General features: G+C 43.1%; 1 protein-coding gene across 1 annotated transcript in view; it reads right to left on the bottom strand.

The window, feature by feature from the left end:
• erc2 (ELKS/RAB6-interacting/CAST family member 2) overlaps positions 1 to 14456 on the bottom strand; it is a 42204-nt gene extending 27748 nt beyond the window's left edge. The window contains exons 1-2 of the mRNA XM_084348842.1: positions 14257 to 14456; positions 7270 to 8083 (exon numbers count right to left, since the gene is read on the bottom strand). Coding sequence (XP_084204968.1) covers positions 7270 to 7947 — 678 coding nt within the window. The 5' untranslated portion in view covers positions 7948 to 8083; positions 14257 to 14456. The remainder of the gene's footprint in view (positions 1 to 7269; positions 8084 to 14256) is intronic.
• Between the last annotated feature and the right edge of the window lie 2631 nt (positions 14457 to 17087).

Genomic DNA, 17087 nt, shown 5'->3' with positions numbered 1-17087 from the left:
GTTAAGTTGCATTGTGGGTGATGTAGGCACCAGGTATAAAAGGCTTTATACTATTTTTTAACATATGCAGTAGTACTCCCCAAGACCTGTAAACACAAACAACAAATTTGAAATTGGTGGAGTGACCCTTTAATGACATTAGTAGTAGTGTAGTACTGATCAGATAATGATAAGATAAGGTATTAGGTAAAAATTTAATTTATTGATTAACAATTTGAGTATTTCTTTCAAACAAAATTACTAAACAATGCTGAAAAAAACATCATTCTCTGGCTCCAGCTTCTCAAACATATATTTGAGGTGTTTTTTTGTGTATGTGATATTAAATTGAACATCTTTTTGCTGTTTTTACAAAACGACTAACAAAAAGATGGCTCTCACACACCAGGGCTCCAATCTCCACGTATTTAAAGCACCAAAATAGTTTTGTTTTGTTTTGCTCATTTTACTCAGCACCTGCCCCCTTTATGGTTTCGATGTGTGTGTTTTTACAAAACAAGAAATGTAAAGATGTCTCCTCACTCTTTGGAAAATTGTGATGGACATTTTTCACTATTTTCTGACATTAACAGATCAAACAATTATTTGAGAAAATAATTAGCAGTTTAATCTATAATTAAAATAGTCACCATTTGCAGCTCTGATTTATTGAATCAATTAACACAGCACAATTAAAAGAAGCAGTGTATCAATCTTGAAACATATTCAAAGAACAAATACTAAAGTAACAAACTAATTGTATTTTCTGTCTCTCTAACACTCCTTCTTGGTTCATTTTGTCAGCACAGGACAGACAGGATGTGTAAGCGTGTGAAGCTCTTCCGACCACCAGAGAGCAGTGTTTGTGATGTTTGTGACTTTTCTGCTGACTGCTGCCATCTTCAGTTTTGGTCACACTGCCTCGTGTGAGTCAGTGCTATTCGGTCCGGCAACAGATATGAACATGAATCTCAAATTCTCAATTACATGCGCATGCAACCACATGCTGATATTTCACTTGTAAAATCTATTTTATACTAAAGAAACGATCTGTAGGCCGCTATTGCAACCTTCAGAGTTATCTTCCTCACATGTAGAATCACAATGTGCATAGAAAACACTTAAACTACCTCATCTTACCCATAAAACATTAAGTCCCTGCACACATTGACCTGCTGCTGCCCTTCTTGTACTAAATCCATTTTATTGTGGCCCAGAGCAGTGTCCAAACTGTTAAACTGAAACCTTTTTCTCTCTCCTCATATCTTCTGTCTCTAATCTCCCATGACATCGCTCCCTCTCCCCCTCTCATCAGTCCTCCCCCTCTCTGCCCTGATCAATAAGCTGCCGTCTTGGAACTAAACTGCACGAGACAGTCCAGTGACTCCATTTGCATGATTGCGCTGTAGGTGAAAATGACTATAAGGCCTTTCCTCCAGTATCCTCCAGCAGAACCGGACCAGTTCCTGTGAGTCAGTCATGACTCAGCGGATATTGACATTGTGGTCATCCTGCCTCAAGAGAAGGCTTCTGTTTCGCTGCATATCCTAAAATTGAGCTTCCAGAGGTTTCACTGAGTCCAAGAAAGATGTTGAGCTACAGTGCTCCCGCCTTTAACTGACACCTGGGGCAGCCAGGGGTAACTGCCTGTCAGAAATCCTTTTGTGCAGAAACACAAAATCCTTCCGAGAGCTACAACAGACAACGAGTCCTATTCTGTCATTTCACCCCCAAAAAACTCATCTCAAAATGCCAGAGGCTATATCTGCTTACATGCAGCTTGATTACACACACACAGACGCAAACTCGAGGTAGATTTTTTTTTTAACAATGTTAGCATTGTCACATGAGTTTAACTGTGAATTAACGATACTAAGAGTCTACAGGCAGGCTAGCGGCTAGAGCCGTTGCCAATGATTTACCAAATCAATTTGATTCTCATTCACGAGGTCCAAATTACATTGCATCAGATTTGATTTGATTCATTATTGATTTAGTTAGGGTTGTTTCAGGTATAATACCAAGTTTGGTTGGATATGAGAGATTCTGACACAACTAATGCTGCAAATTGTACAAGAACCCTCTGACCTGGTGCATTATTACTAGCAGTGACAGCACCGGCTGGTAATGTTTTTAGTTTCTGTGTCCGTGTGTGTCATCATTGTAAAATGTTGTCCTGGGGACACCTTCTGTAGAGGGAACTAACACAGAATTAATTTGTAGTATTTTGCTAGGTGTTTATATATCTGTCTGTGTCTGTCTGTCCATTCGTGCATCTGTCCATCTGTCCGTCTGTAGACAGATTTTTATCTGCGAGATAGCGTCACAAACGTTCAAGATACAGCAAAAAAAAAAATGGGCGTGGTTCATGGTTGTGCCAGCTGGTGTGACCCCATTGTGAGATGGTCTTTAGTTAAAAATATTAATTTCAGTCTGGACTGAAGTGATGGACAAACCAGCTGACCGACATCCGTGACTTCACTAAAAATGTGTTGTTCAGGCAGACATGTAAACTGTGAACACATTGACTTACAGCTGCTCTGAGCTGCTACACAGATTGATACTCGCAGCTGGTGACATTCAGTTCTTTAACCAGGTGGTACAGGGGCCTATAGAGCTGCTATATCTGTGTGATTTAAGAGAGAGTGGGTGTGTTGAATCTGACAGATGGACAGCTCTGAAGCGCTGAGTCAGAGCAGCCTACTGCTTACTACATTCGTAATCTCAGTGTCGTATGCCGTGATGGCTGACAATATACAATTACACCCCCGGCGACGGCAGCAAACGCGGCATTTATTCATCGGTGCTCAGCTAAAAGAAAGGTAGAGAGCAGAGGAGGTGAGTAACACTGAATTCTGAAGTTCTCCTCATGGAACAGATCAGCAAACTGGAGAACTTGATCAATATCTAGTCTGATAAAGCCAAAGACTGATCACTCTTTAGGCTTCTGTTAATGATAATATTAAGTGTAAAGTGTTTTTTAATCTCAGAATTTGCAGCATCAAGTCCCGGAAAGATTTAAAGATGGCCCTCTCAGTCCGACAAATTACACTCATGACAATGACGATAACGATGATGATGACTCCTACAAAAGTCATAATGTTATAGAAATATTATTAAAAAAGGCTGCGATGCACTTTGCATGTAAATATCTTGTGAAAGAATATTTTTCTTCCCTTTTCAACTGATTTTACACATCGAGGTCTGCTCACAGGTCTTGGGGGGCTCTGGGGGTGTTGAGTTAGAGAAGAACAAGTTTACGGTTTATAATAGCTGTACAATGTCAATACAGGCTGCACATGCACCAGTACACCATTAGGCTCTGGCATATGTACTATGTATGACAGTTATATGATTGAATGCTACATCTTAAATCATTGGCTTCCCATTTATGAAGCTTCTGTGAAATAGTGACGTGAAGCCATTATTTAACAGTGATTCTGCATGAAAACCAGACAGCCAGTCTACCAGCACAGGCAATCACACAATCAATAAACTATTCAAGGAAATACGAAGGCTGGGCTTCATCTCTAAATGTCACCAAATTAATGCCTTCACAAAATCGAGAGTCATTTATACGTGTCATTTATAAATAATGTGCAAAAGGATCAATATGATTGTTTTTTTCTTGAGTGTCACAGTGGGTATACCAACACTGGGAAAGTATACAGTCAAGATAGTTAAAAAACAAGGAATGAGTTGCTACTTACATTTACACTTAGTCATCAGTATCAAGTATATCCTGCATATTGTTCCTACTTTTTAAAAATCAGACCAGAAAAGTGTGGGTTTTGTTCTGCTGTCTAATTCCGTTTTTTCCCGGTTCAGAGGGGATATCTCTTTATTACTGGATTCTCACTTTGCTTGTCAAGATGGACATTTTTGCCCTGTTGGCTCTGCTCTAATCTAAAACTGTGCTGTTCTGGAGAAAAAGACACCAGCCAACTGTAACACATCTTATCCGCTTTGCTTTGTTCCTCCATCCTCCACTCCCACCTTAATCTCACCAGCTTTACCCTCGGTGAATGTTCCCTGCTTCTCTGCATTTCATCTCATCTTGTTGAGATGAAGTGAGGAAGAGAGACTCCTCATTTCATCACCTTCCTGTCCTCTGGATGAAGCAGCAGCCATCTTACGCGCTCAGACGAGGGGCTGGGTTGCTACGGGAAGTACAGTATCAACGGGCTCTCTGGGCTGTTCACATGATACATCCTGTGTCCTCATGAGCTCACCGTGTCACGACATCACCAGAAACATCGATACCTCTGCTCATCATGTGTATATGACAGCTGCATGTGTGTTTGCCACAGAGCTGGATGTTACCTCAACATACTGCATTAATGCACGCTGTGTAGTGTGCACACCTGCTGAATCACGTGTGCAAACAAATTATTGTGACTCTCACACACAAAATACAGACTGCTGCTTATGACTAACCCTCTGCACACACATTAGCAGCTGGCACAAACACAAAGGGAAGAAAAGTGAACAAAAACAGACACTGCACACAGCAGACTGTATGCTACACACACAGAGAAGTAACACACTGTGCTGAGACACAAACCTGTTCACATGTTCACACTTTCACTGCTCAGTGACATGTAACAATGTGCAGCTCACAGTAAAGGATTATAAAAATATGTCATGTCTCAGACATGGTATCCATGCACAGACAGAGCAGTGCGATATGGGAGGCTCAGCCTCCATTTTGGGGATTGCATTGATGAGGGCTGACTGGGTGGCTGAGCAGCAGTGGTCATGACTCAGTCAGATATGGTACGCTCTAGCTCACACACTTCCCTCCAGCAGCTCTCGTCCAGCTTCAGCACGGCAAAAAAATCTGCTGAATTCAAGTCAAAATAGTTCAGCATTGTAACAGCACGAGCTTTAGTACATTAAAAATGCACCTCACAAATCAGTCCTGGGCTAATCATTACCTCCAGCCATCATGACCATCGTCTGTCTTGATTAAAGCTCTGCAGGCTGTGGTTGGTATTTCACTCACAGTGGAGAGTGTGCTTTACAAAACAGATGAAAGACAAACTCTGATGCCTGATTGGATTTCCTCTTTCCCTAAAAAGAAGCAAATATAAGCAGATCTTATTTTTCACAAAGTAAAGAATGCATGCCATTTGCTCAAGCTAATAGAGGCCTGAGGCACCTGATGCAATCGCAAAGGGCACTACAAGACAGATGTAATGATTGGCCTGAAATTACTCCATTATTAATGAGGCAATTTGCTCCTCAGTCAGCCTCTAAAACCATCCCACCGTAAGTATACACTTACGTAAGGACGCCTCACAGCCCAGAAATCAAGATAGAAACGACCAATTATAGTAACACGGCACATCTGCCTTTTATTAGCCGACATACTTCATTAATGACCCTACCAGGAAGGATATAAATATAATTCAGTGCAGTCAGAGCGAACACTGATGGACAAGGCTGAGGATAAAAAAAAAAGTATTCTCTTTGTATCGAGCACAAAGGCATGAAAGCCCACACTGTACAGCTCTCATATTCTCCTGGACACATTCAGCTCCCACATGAAGCCGAGCTAAAAATATATTCAAGGATTCACGCTGAGTATTTAATCGCACCGAGCATAAGGAATAAGTGAAATGATGAATGGCTTGGGCCCTGTCGTAGGCACATCCTCCTCCCAAACACTGTCCCTTACACATTTCCATGAATCATAAAGATATAAAGGACTCAAGGTTCCTCCGGCTCCCCTCGAGGGATCACCAGCAGGTAAAAACCCATCCAATTTTCAGGCTCGACATCCTTCCCTTTAGCAGCATGGCACTTGCTTCAGGGATGAGCAGGCAATTCCACTCAACTCAGGTAAGCCATTTGTTCTAACATATACAGAAATGCAAGCAGACAGGCACAAATACAGACATTTAAGGGTCACGCTAATGGTATCCTGCGGTGACCTTGAAGGGCGGAGTGACAGTGTCTGCCGCTTTGAGTAATGAGTGGCCTACTGGCTGCCCAGAGTCTGACGGCATCACTCAACCAGATGGACAGAAACGCTGACAGACTGGCACAAAGACCACAACCAGCTGGCAAAATTCAACCTTTCCGTTGCTTGGGGCGGCGTGCAATTAGCTGCATCATGCCACAGCCCACCTCCAAAAGGAAAAAGAAAGAAACGCTGTAGAGCTCAATCTAGTCGGTCAAGCAATACGCTGACCTATTGCACAATCTACCCCTGTGTGTCGTGCACTTTTATCCTTGCAGCTGAAATATCAAACGACAGAGAGCTTTATATCTAAACATTCTGTCTGTACCGTAAGGAAGCAAATTATTTGCCGTTATATATATCCCAAAGACAAGCTTAGAAGATAATGTAATCCTGCATCTGAGATTAAACCCCAAAATCATCCTTTATTTCCATTTCCTTGCAGCCTAATTTTCACTCGACTGTCAGAAAAATGAGCGTGGGGAGAATTTGTTGAATTTAGAAGAAGAATTTAACTAAATCTAAATTTTTCTACATTTATTCAGACTGTTTATATCTACTTGAAGATAGTGGAGGCCAGCTGAACAGACAGTGAGAGATGATCAAAGTCAGAATACGTAAAGGAAACACAGAGGAAAAGGGAGGAGAGAGAAACAGTAAGACAGAGAGTGTTTAAGCATCTTTGACATCCGTCTCTGGGCCTCGTGCCTGCTCTTGTCAGTAACTGATTTAACTGGGCCATGACTACACACCCACATTGAAAGGATGCAAAAAAATACCTTTTGACATCGCACACACTGGGGTCAATCTGATGATAACCTCTGAGAGTAAACTAAAACAAACTCATGCTGTGGCCAGATTGTGTGCAGAAGTTACGGTTCACCTGCTGGCAGCGACAACGTGCTTTTCATTTTAGCATTAATTGAGAGCAGGTTTTCAAATATGTGGATTATTAAATGGTTTCTTTTCAAAGCGCAAGGCTCAGATTTCAAAAACTAGATTATAGGCGACTAGATTAAAGGGTTTTGTATTTCCTGTGGCTCAAGTGGTCTCTCTGACATTGATTCTGTACTATGCGCTGAGAGTGTGTGTTAAATATTTATGCACACAAGAACTCTTTCCAGAAAGGTTTCCACAAGTATCGAAACAACATGACTGACTGCAATATTTCTGTGAATTCTTGGATTGAGGATGACAGCGGTCTATTGCAGAGAAGAGAATGGCGAAAGCAGAAACACACAGATCCAAAAAGAAAACAGAAAGACAACAGACTGGCAGCAGCTGAAATAAGAGTGGATTATGACAGCTGAGAGGGCTGTTCTCACCTGGTTCTCCTCATGAGTGACTCTCATCTGCTCTTTGAGGATGGATGTGCGAGCCGCCTCCTCTTTCCTCATTATCCTCTCCTTCTTCAGCTCGGGACTCCAGAAGCTCTTGATGCTGTTGGTGGAAGATCCCAACTTACTGTCCTTCAGGTCAAGCTCTCTGCGCAGCAGCTCATTCTCCCTCTGCATATCCCTGAGCTGGGCCTGCATCTCCAGCAGCTCCCCCCCACTGCCCCGCACTGCCTGCCTCAGCAGGGCAGAGGGCACCCCCTGGTGGTGGTGGTGGTGGTGCAGCATGGAGATGGAACCCAGGTCACTGTAAGACAGAAGGTCAGCGTGATGGGGCAGCCCCACTGAAGCGATGTTGGGACTGCTGCCCATGGCTGTGACGCGGCCCCCGTACATGGCCCGACTGGTGGCGCGGCCGAGAGTCATAGTGCCTTTTGGGTAAGTGGCAGTGGAGCCCACGCCCTCGTGGTCGCTCAGGTACATGGGCCCCGAAGTGGCATAGGCAGCGTTGAGGGACTGGATGTTCTCCATGGAGAGCGTCTTGCCCCCCGCACCACCCCCGCCCCCGCTGTTGGCCCTCCGATGGCCCAGTCTGGGGGACCTTGGCAGGCGCGGGGACCGTGCGGGGCTGCTCTCTATATGGCCTACAGCTCTGGCACTGCCGTACATGTCCTGTGAATCGGCGGGATAGCCACCAGAGGGTCCTTTAACAGGGGCGCACTGAAATGAGGCTGCTCTGACTCTCTGAACCGCACATGGGTGAGTTATTTCATGCCTTGATAGGTGGAGCACATCAAAGTCGGATCTGAGGAAACAAGAGAGAAGCACCTGTTAGATGAACAACAACTGTTTGTACAAGTCAGATCAAAGAAATTCATTCACTTGTAAAAATACACGGTACACCCCTCAGATACTGAGCAAGTTTAAACGAACAGATTTGGCCGGCGAGACGCTGCTGATGTTGGCTTTAAGACTGGATTAGTCAACATCAGCAGCAATCTGTCACATTTTATGTGGCTACTATTTCAAATGGCATTCAGGGATTTTCCCAGCATCATCCTGGAACTCCCACTGGCTAACATTTATCTCCATCCCATTAATGCTGCTAATACAGTCAAGACAGACAGTGCAGCTTTACAGCCACTCAGTGTATCAGCTAATTAATAGACTAATTAAGACATGGGATACAATGTCATGGATCAAGGTTTATTTAGTTGTCAGTTTACAAGACAGAATTGCACAATAAAATGCAAGTTTTAGTCCCTTTATAAACTGCAGAACGGATCTTATATCACATCAAGTTGATCAAGTTTTTTAGATTAGTGTTAGTATCAGAGTCAAAGACCTATTATGCTTTCTCATTTCTTTCCTTTACTTCAGTGTTTCATATTGGACATTTTGCATGTAAAAGATCTTGAAAGTTCAAAAGGTCCGCACCAACAGAAGCTCCTCTCTCCCACAGAAAACTTTGTTCCTGAAACACCTCGTCAATAATCCCGCCTTTAATCCTGTATCTTTGTGACATCAGCCTACGTCACCATGGCACACTTTTGCATAATTTATGTCTAGCTGCTAGATTGGCAGGTAAGAATTAATTTAGCACAGTTGCTCTGTTGCTGTTGCTGTTAGCTGTGCTGGGTCAGGCGTGTGTGAGCTGACCAATCAGACTTGGTATTCGGAAGGAGGTCTTTAAAGAGACAGGAGCTAAAACAGAGCGAGGGTGAATACAGTGCTGCAGCGCTGGACCGTAGGAGAAAACTGATGTTTTTTGATCATTAAAGCATGTAAACCTCTTCTAGTAGTAACCCAAAATACAAATAATGAAACTTCAAAGGCGCATATGTCTCCTTTATGAGTGAGTGGACTCTCTGACTCCCACATGGTTAAGTCTCATATTTTCTGAAGAGAACACAGTGATTTTAGATTCAGGGTTTATTACTGTAATGAGTGTAAGAAACTGAAATAAAGTAAAAGATTATAACCTAATCAGAATTACACAGAAACAGAGCTGTTTGTGCTGTTAGAGAATAAATCAACATACACCACCGTGTTGCACCAAACACAACTACCAATACAATACCCTCAACTCAATCCAATAGAAGTCAATTATAAAAGACATAATCATAATCCTCTGCTGCACTGTATTGTCTCATGAACACAAGGGATTTATAAATTAAAACAAACAAGGGATGCCACACCAGTCACAATATTCTATACAGCTTTTCTAGCCACAAATTTAACTAGAATTAGAGTGCATACCTCCGCCAAGGCACACACTCCTTTTGTACTCACTCATAGATACTAGCCACCTAAATACTGACCTGATTTTCCATGCATTAATACCTAAGAAATTAACAAAAATGTTGAATAATGCCCTATCTCGCAATGTTAATGAAAGTAAGAAACATTCATGGATGTATCCCTTTATGTGAATCTACACCAACACAACTAATGAGGTCTATTCTGAGCTAAGACCCATCCCATTTTAATGGAAATCCCTTTAGTAGTTTTTGTGTAATGCTGCTGACAAACCAACCGACCAACAAATGGACACGGATGAACACATACTGTAACCTCCTTGGCAAAAGTAATTAAAATGGCAAAAAATGAAAAGATTTTAAAATACTGCAGATCTTGCTGGCTAACTAGAAGTAAAGGATGTGGAAGCCTTAATTTTTAATGTGGTAATAATGGATTCTGCCATTTCACACCACAGATATATCACAGTTTATAATACATTTAAAGCTCGAGGCGACACACGATCACATGATGGCGGTGTCAGATGGTGGATATCTTTGTAGGTAAAATAAACAAAGCTGTTAAACAACAAATGCTGAAGACAGAGACGGAGTTTGTTAATGTCACCGGCTGTCTGGTGATGAATAATATTGGACCGTCTGTGAACAAAAAAAAGAATTAGCCTCTTCCATCAAAGTGAACTACAATACTTTCTCTCCGCTGGTGACACTTGCTGCTCAGACCCAGTTGCCATGGTGACTATGCCTGGGCTAACAGAGATGAAGCACCTTGTTAGGGTAGCACAAGTTTCCAAAAGGTGAGAAAAAAAAACGTAGGTGACATGACCGCCTGCAGGCTCCATGTGAGCTTTCTCTTTGTCTTCATGCATATTCTCTTATTTTTCTCTTTGAGGGACAGATGAAATAAAAATTCAGGGCGCCGACAACCACGTGTCAACAGGTCTCCCCTAAGATTTTGGATGACAGGAACACTCCGCTGCATTCGCTGAAGCATCGTCTGTGTGGAAACGCTCGGCCAGGGGGCAATCGCTGCGTCCCGGCAGAGGAGATCAGACAGGACGCTATCATCTCTGTTAGCTGTATTAAATTAAACGTGTCTAGAGATGGGATGGGACACATTTAAAACGGCAGAACACATCAAGCAAAATTCGCTGAAAGGCTTGGACAGAGCATGTGTTCAGATTCAGGCATTCGGAGCCTATGAACAGTGTGAAATAATATCTCCTTTTCTTCTTTAGTCCCTTTGAGAGACACAAATTAAAATCTAAATATGCAGACATGTGCAACAGCAAACACTGCAGCTCTTATCTACAGTGGTCAAGCTTGCCACGTCAGGTCTGTGAAGTCCAGTTGGTGGATGTTTCAGAAGCCAATGGGCAGTACAGGCGAAACATCTTGTGATAACTAACCTGCTGCTGTATATCCAGCCTGGTGAGCCTCATGATTTCTGTTCTCTGTGGTGAAACTGTTGGTGACGATGATTCAGTGGACATTTTTTGAGGCCATACTGTGGTAAAATATCCTATGAAGCATCATTCGGTCAATGTTTGTTAGGATCAACTTTTCATGACTGTTCCTCTTTAATGAGGTTTTTCTGTGTGTGGTAATGTTGTCCTCATTTCTCTACCACTGATTCAGGCACTGACTTTCTTGCTTGTTTTTGCCTCGAAACTTCTGTGTTTCCGTGTTTGTCAGCCCCCTTACTAACGCTTTTTTAGTGATATTCAACTTGAGCTGTGATTCACTCACGTAGCTGCCTTTGTAATTGTGAAATGCAGGAAAACTGTGTAATGTGATGAGGGGAAAAGTTTTAAAAATGATGCCAACTGTGCCTGTGCTGGTGGGCCAGTGATCTGGGATGTGTGCCATTTGACCGCGACTTCCACGCTTTGATTCCAGCTGGGGATCTTTGTCGCACGTGTCCTCCCCCTCGCTCCTAATGCTTCCTGCCAATCTTCACTGTCAGCTATTCAGTAAAGGCTCAAATGCCAGAAATGTTTCCTTTAGAAAATCATGATGACATATGCCAAACAGAGGGAAACTGCACTGGGGTGAGGAGTCACGCAAATGTTGCTTGAAAGAAATAAGTCTCAAATCAGACATCTTCACTGCTGCTTGCTTCATTTGTATTGTACAGTACAATGTTTCTGCTTTTCTGTCCACCAACTTATGTACTTTCTAATCACATGGGTGTGCCACAGTCACAGACTGTACTGATTGATCGCCTGGAGCTTTGAAGCATTGGAATGGGAAAATCCATGAGGGATGATCAAAGAAGGTGTAGGGCTGCTACTAAGTGAACATTTTCATTATCTGTTGATCGGGCCAGGCAACTAATCAATATCATATTGTTATCTTGATATTAGAATATACATCATCTTAGATTTTGGATGTCGTGTTGTCTTTTCCTTCTTTTAAAGGCTGCTTTACGGTAAACTGATGTCATTTACTGATCAGACTGTTCTACTCATTCTAATACTTTCCTTTACCCAGTCATTATATACACATTAATGATGATTATGTGTCAGAAAAGTCGCTATGTTGATAGTTTGTAAGAATAACAATAGTCACCCCTACAATATGTAACATCAATATCAAGTATTTGGTCAAAAATGATGCATATTTGATTTTGCCAAATATTTTAAAATATCAATATATATATTGTGTATCTCAATATAGCCTAAAAGCACTGCAATATCAAATCCTATCAGCACTTGTACAGTGGACATATAAGTGAAATATGGAATAAACTGTCTACAAATCCTTGACAATCATTGTCTACATCAATGAAAAGCATTTCTCGGATCCTTTAATTCTTCTTTTAAGACGTTGTTCTACGGTAAAAAATAAATAAATAAATAAATAAGGGGGAAAAAAGAAAAGCAATCTATATTAACGAGGGCTGGACGTATAGCCTTAAATAATAATGTGATAATCTGAGGCTATATCTGATATTTTGAAATCTCAGTACTTTGACAAATTATTAACATAAAGAGATTTTTGCTAAATAATCATCAGGATTGTGGATATAATGACTAAGTGTGTAAAGGCAAGTATTAGCACAAGGAGAACAGTCTGATAAGTTCAGAAAATGACATCATTTAACTGCGATGCAGCTTTTAAAACCAGGAGGAGACAACACTTTATGTTGCCATATGACGATATAACAATATCCTAAATCTAAGACGATATAGTCTCATATCACGATGATACGGATGTAACCCAGCCCTGGCGTTAACAGATTTCACCCACACACATCCACACAGCACAGAAGCACATATCTCAGGAGGCTGAGCAGAGGGAAACGACCAATAAGAGAGTATGGTTTTATTGCAGAAACAGTGAGAACACAGGAGAACCACAAGGGATGCCAGCTGAGAATGCCAACTGTAATCCTGGACACCACCCCCACTCTACAGTAACTTTACAAAGGATGGCAACACACAGACGATGCATGAAGTATGACCAAAATTACTAATGCTTATTTTCCAATCAATTATGAATGTCTGCTCAAGGCTGTTGCAGCGTTTTGCACCTCATGGCCACGCTGTCCCTGTCATTGATTTCTCGCCAGACGTCATGCACACACTGCTCAGGTATTACAGGGCAACTACAGCTAACCAGGGCCCTCAAAACCTGTCTGCAAATGCCAGTATGAAGAAATGATCAGAGGCAAATCACAGAGCAGTGGTGCGTTAACAGCGGGGAGGATACAGATGTTCTGAGACAAAGATTTCACCACAGGCGATGCTGCTGCTGCTGCTGCTGCTGAGTGTATCTGTGGAGTCAGGGAGGACTGTTTCCTACAAGGCTATCATGACATTTTGAGAGCCCAGCAAGCAGGCATTTTGTCCCCTCTCTGGCAGAGCTGTGTAGAATAAGACTCCTGGTTGAAGCCACAGTTCTTTGGCTGTGAGATTTGAGGTCAGGGCGCATGTCTAGGGCAGGCATTTCTCTATAAATAGACAGCCTTTACAATGGGGATGATGATGGAGAAATTGTGAAAAGAGGTAGCCTACCATCAGTGCGGTGCAACACATGCAGCCTCCACATCACGTATTCTACTACAGAGTCTGACGCCCCCGTGATTCCCATTGACTTCAATGGTTGGTTGGATGGATGAGAAGATGTATGTGCTATTACAGATGGCCTTTGTAGTCACCAACCTCAGTCCTGCCTATGAATAAGAAATGGCTCGAGAATGTGTGAAGCGTCCCCGACAGATGTTGCATCCTAATCACGCACAGGCAGATGTTTTTTTGTTTTGTTTTAAATAAAACACCCCTGTTTATTCTAATGTCTCCTGACGCGTGTGTAGGCTGAATCACATCTGATGCAGCATAGGAAGCACGACCGAGCCACTGACAGATGACCGGGCCTACATTTTCGATGGCTCCAGCGTGGTGCGCGTCGAGCACCTGACTACACCAATGAAATATTAGTCTAACCCGCCGGCTGAAAACCTTTATTTTGAAATACGGACGCTGCTCTATCGCATCAACACGGCGTTTAAAATGCAAATGCACCGGTATCAAGTGAGCACTGACTGGCTGTGTGCATGCAATCAACGAGCACGACACGAGAAGGGTTTTTTTTTTAAAACGGACACAGCCGGAGGTTTTTTTATATCCGCCAGCAGACACCTCACGCGTTTCCACTGTCTTTGCCTCTATAACGCAACGCGCATTGAGTGGGAGCGGAATAAAAGGAGCAAATGTACCTTGATCGATGTTAATTCCTCTCCTTCGCCGCTCTAGACGGCATCTTGTCGCCTCCATTCACCCCAGCAGCCTCTCTCAGCATCCTGCGCTGTCATTGGGCAGCGGACGCGCTCTCTCTCCTCCTCCACACAGCAGGGAGCAGCATCACCACTACTGCAAGTGGCAGCTGGCAGGAGGGGCTGGGCGGAGGGGATGCGGTGGAGGAGCGGCCCGCACTGAAATCTCACATCATCTCGGTGCTGAATGGAGAGTAATTGGCCGTGCCCACTCTCCTTTAGTTGTAGATGTGTGGGTTAGTTTTTTATTTTTAATTCGAGTCCCTTTTTGTTGCCAACATTACAGTCTGGTGTGGTTCACAGTTCATGTCAGGTTAGGTGGGTCTGATTCAAAAATTAAATGTGTAACTTGGATCAGCAGTCAGACCTGTGGGCAGAGGCAGCCGCACAGTTTTCTGTGTATGGTTTGTATATTATTCCCGGAAATTGGGCTGTCAGGCAGCGTCTCTCCTCCCACGCCTGCACCACCCTCATCAAGTAATAGAGAGCTGAAGCCACGCCCCGCCCGGTGGAGCCTCATGGGATCTTATTTCTCTCCACCCACTTGTTTGCTTTTTGTAAATATCTTATGTTTTTCTATTTATTTTCTATTTGACTTTGTGCATATTTCCTGATTCTTTTTTACTGTACTGTTGCATCTTGAGCTGTTGTAACAAGTGAATTTCCCCGTTGTGGGATAAATAAAGCCAATCTTAATCTTTAACTTAATCTTAATCTTGATTTGTCTTTTCACAATCGCCTCTGGTTTGGTTAAAGAAAGTTGTTGATTCACTGAGTAAGACGTGGAAATGTTCCACCTCTACATGACTTTCTACACCCGTTACCCCTACTTTCTCTCAGTCTACTGCTGCTTCACTCGTCCCCTGCCTGCCATGCCTTCTCATACCCAGAGTCCTAGTTATGATCAGTCACCTCCACATGGCATCTGTCAGAGGCTGGATTTGGTCCCGTCTGGTGTCCAGCCCCGTTGACCATGGTGACATCCTCCAGTCAGTCTTCAGTCAGCTAATGGACACTGAGCTACTTGCTAACGGCAGCTAGTCGATAACTTACAGCCAAAGATGACCTAAGCAATTAGTATAGTGAGAAGCAGTTGGCTGTTCTGCTGCCCCTTTAGTTTTGAAACTACATTTGAATTCTGGCCATTTCTTATAAATTACACCTTTAATGCTTCACAATAAATATGTTGTTGTATTACCAAGTGACTGGACTTTAGTCTGCTAATCCTAGCGAAGGAGGAGGAATTTGCACACCTGACAGTCTGAACTCAGGGCAGCACAGTCCCCACTCTTCATCTGGCATTGTAGTGTAATTTCTTGCTCCTTCATTACTCTTGCACATCTGATCTGGTTAATTCTTATTGGCTGAGGAAAACAAAGCAGCATTACCCCGACACTGCTCACACTGAAGTGGAGTGAGTGTGCAGGAGGAGATGAAATAGAGGCTTGTAGCACATGGAGAGACTCGCTTTCCTGTCTAGAGTCGGATGAGGAGATCGATACAACTCTCACGTCTGTTAAGTATGAAGTCATAGCCAGACGCTTTGCATAGCTTAGTTTAAAGACACGATGCAGGGGGAGAAAGCTAGCCTGACCTGAATCTATCAGCGCCTCTAAACCACATTAACATGTTTTAGCTCATTTGTTGAATTCATGAAAACACAACAACAAGTGTAATAAAAATGACACATTGTGGTTTTACAGGTGTTGTGTGCCAGATTAGTTCTTGGCCCAGGCAGTAGGCCCAACTTCTCAACTGGTTGGTTGCCAGGTCTCAAGAAACAAGAAAGCAAATAAGTGTATTTCCCGAAGTGTCAAACTATGCCATCATGTTTGAACTGTAAGCGATACAGAAGTGGGACCGACAGTGGCTTTAAATCAAACAGTTGGTGGAAACACACAACCAGTAAAGCAGTGATGTAGTGTCTTTTGTAAAACAATGAGCCGGCTCCTCTCCAGTATTCAGCCAACATAAATCAGATTTGCCTGAGGGCGACCACAGACCCGGTGAGCGGCTCTGACGGAGGAACTTCTGTTGCTGCATAAATCAACCTGAACTCATGACATCACAAACTGTGACTTCACCGTGAGTTGAGTACGTCCTTCAGAACTGTCAAACAGACAGGCCCGCAGGCTTTTCCAGAACAGAACAATGTCCCCCCGGCTCCTGACTCCCTCAAGCCCCGGCAGCCTTCAGGCCTCCTGCAATTACAGGAAGTTTCTCCCAGTGTTGTTCATTGGAAACACTGACGATAAGTGTGCTTGACAGAGCCCAAAGGAGAGGCATCAGCATTTCTGCGGCCTCCACACAAACACACAGACTCTCTGTCTCCCTCTTTCTTTCGCTCTCGTGCAGACATGCAAGGTTAACACACAGGAAAGAGGGGAAATGTGTTCAGCGAGAAGCCCTTTGTGCTCCAGTTGATTGAGTGCCTCTTCCTCTATTGCACTTACATTTCCATCATGAGGTCCCAGCAGCAGGTGCATGTGAGGCCACGTAGAGGCATTATTCTCACGATTTGACCTACAATATGCTCCTGTGTGTCAGTGCTGAAGTGCTGCCAGAAATGTCCCCTTTCCGTCTCCTCGATTTACCTCAATTTTTCTCCATCATCAACATCTGAATAAACACAGATTACACTTTGGGTGAATGAAAGGCCCACGCTCGAGAAGAAAGAGTAAATTGTCTATTAAGTTACTTAAAGATAGAAAATTAGATGCTTGCACTGTCAGCAGTAACTAGAATGGTTTCACTTGATTTTTTAAATAAGGATC

This window comes from Pagrus pagrus, assembly GCF_965226575.1.
Source record: "Pagrus pagrus genome assembly, chromosome: 3".
Lineage (NCBI taxonomy): Eukaryota > Metazoa > Chordata > Actinopteri > Spariformes > Sparidae > Pagrus > Pagrus pagrus.
This window is presented reverse-complemented; position numbering and strand designations above follow the sequence as displayed.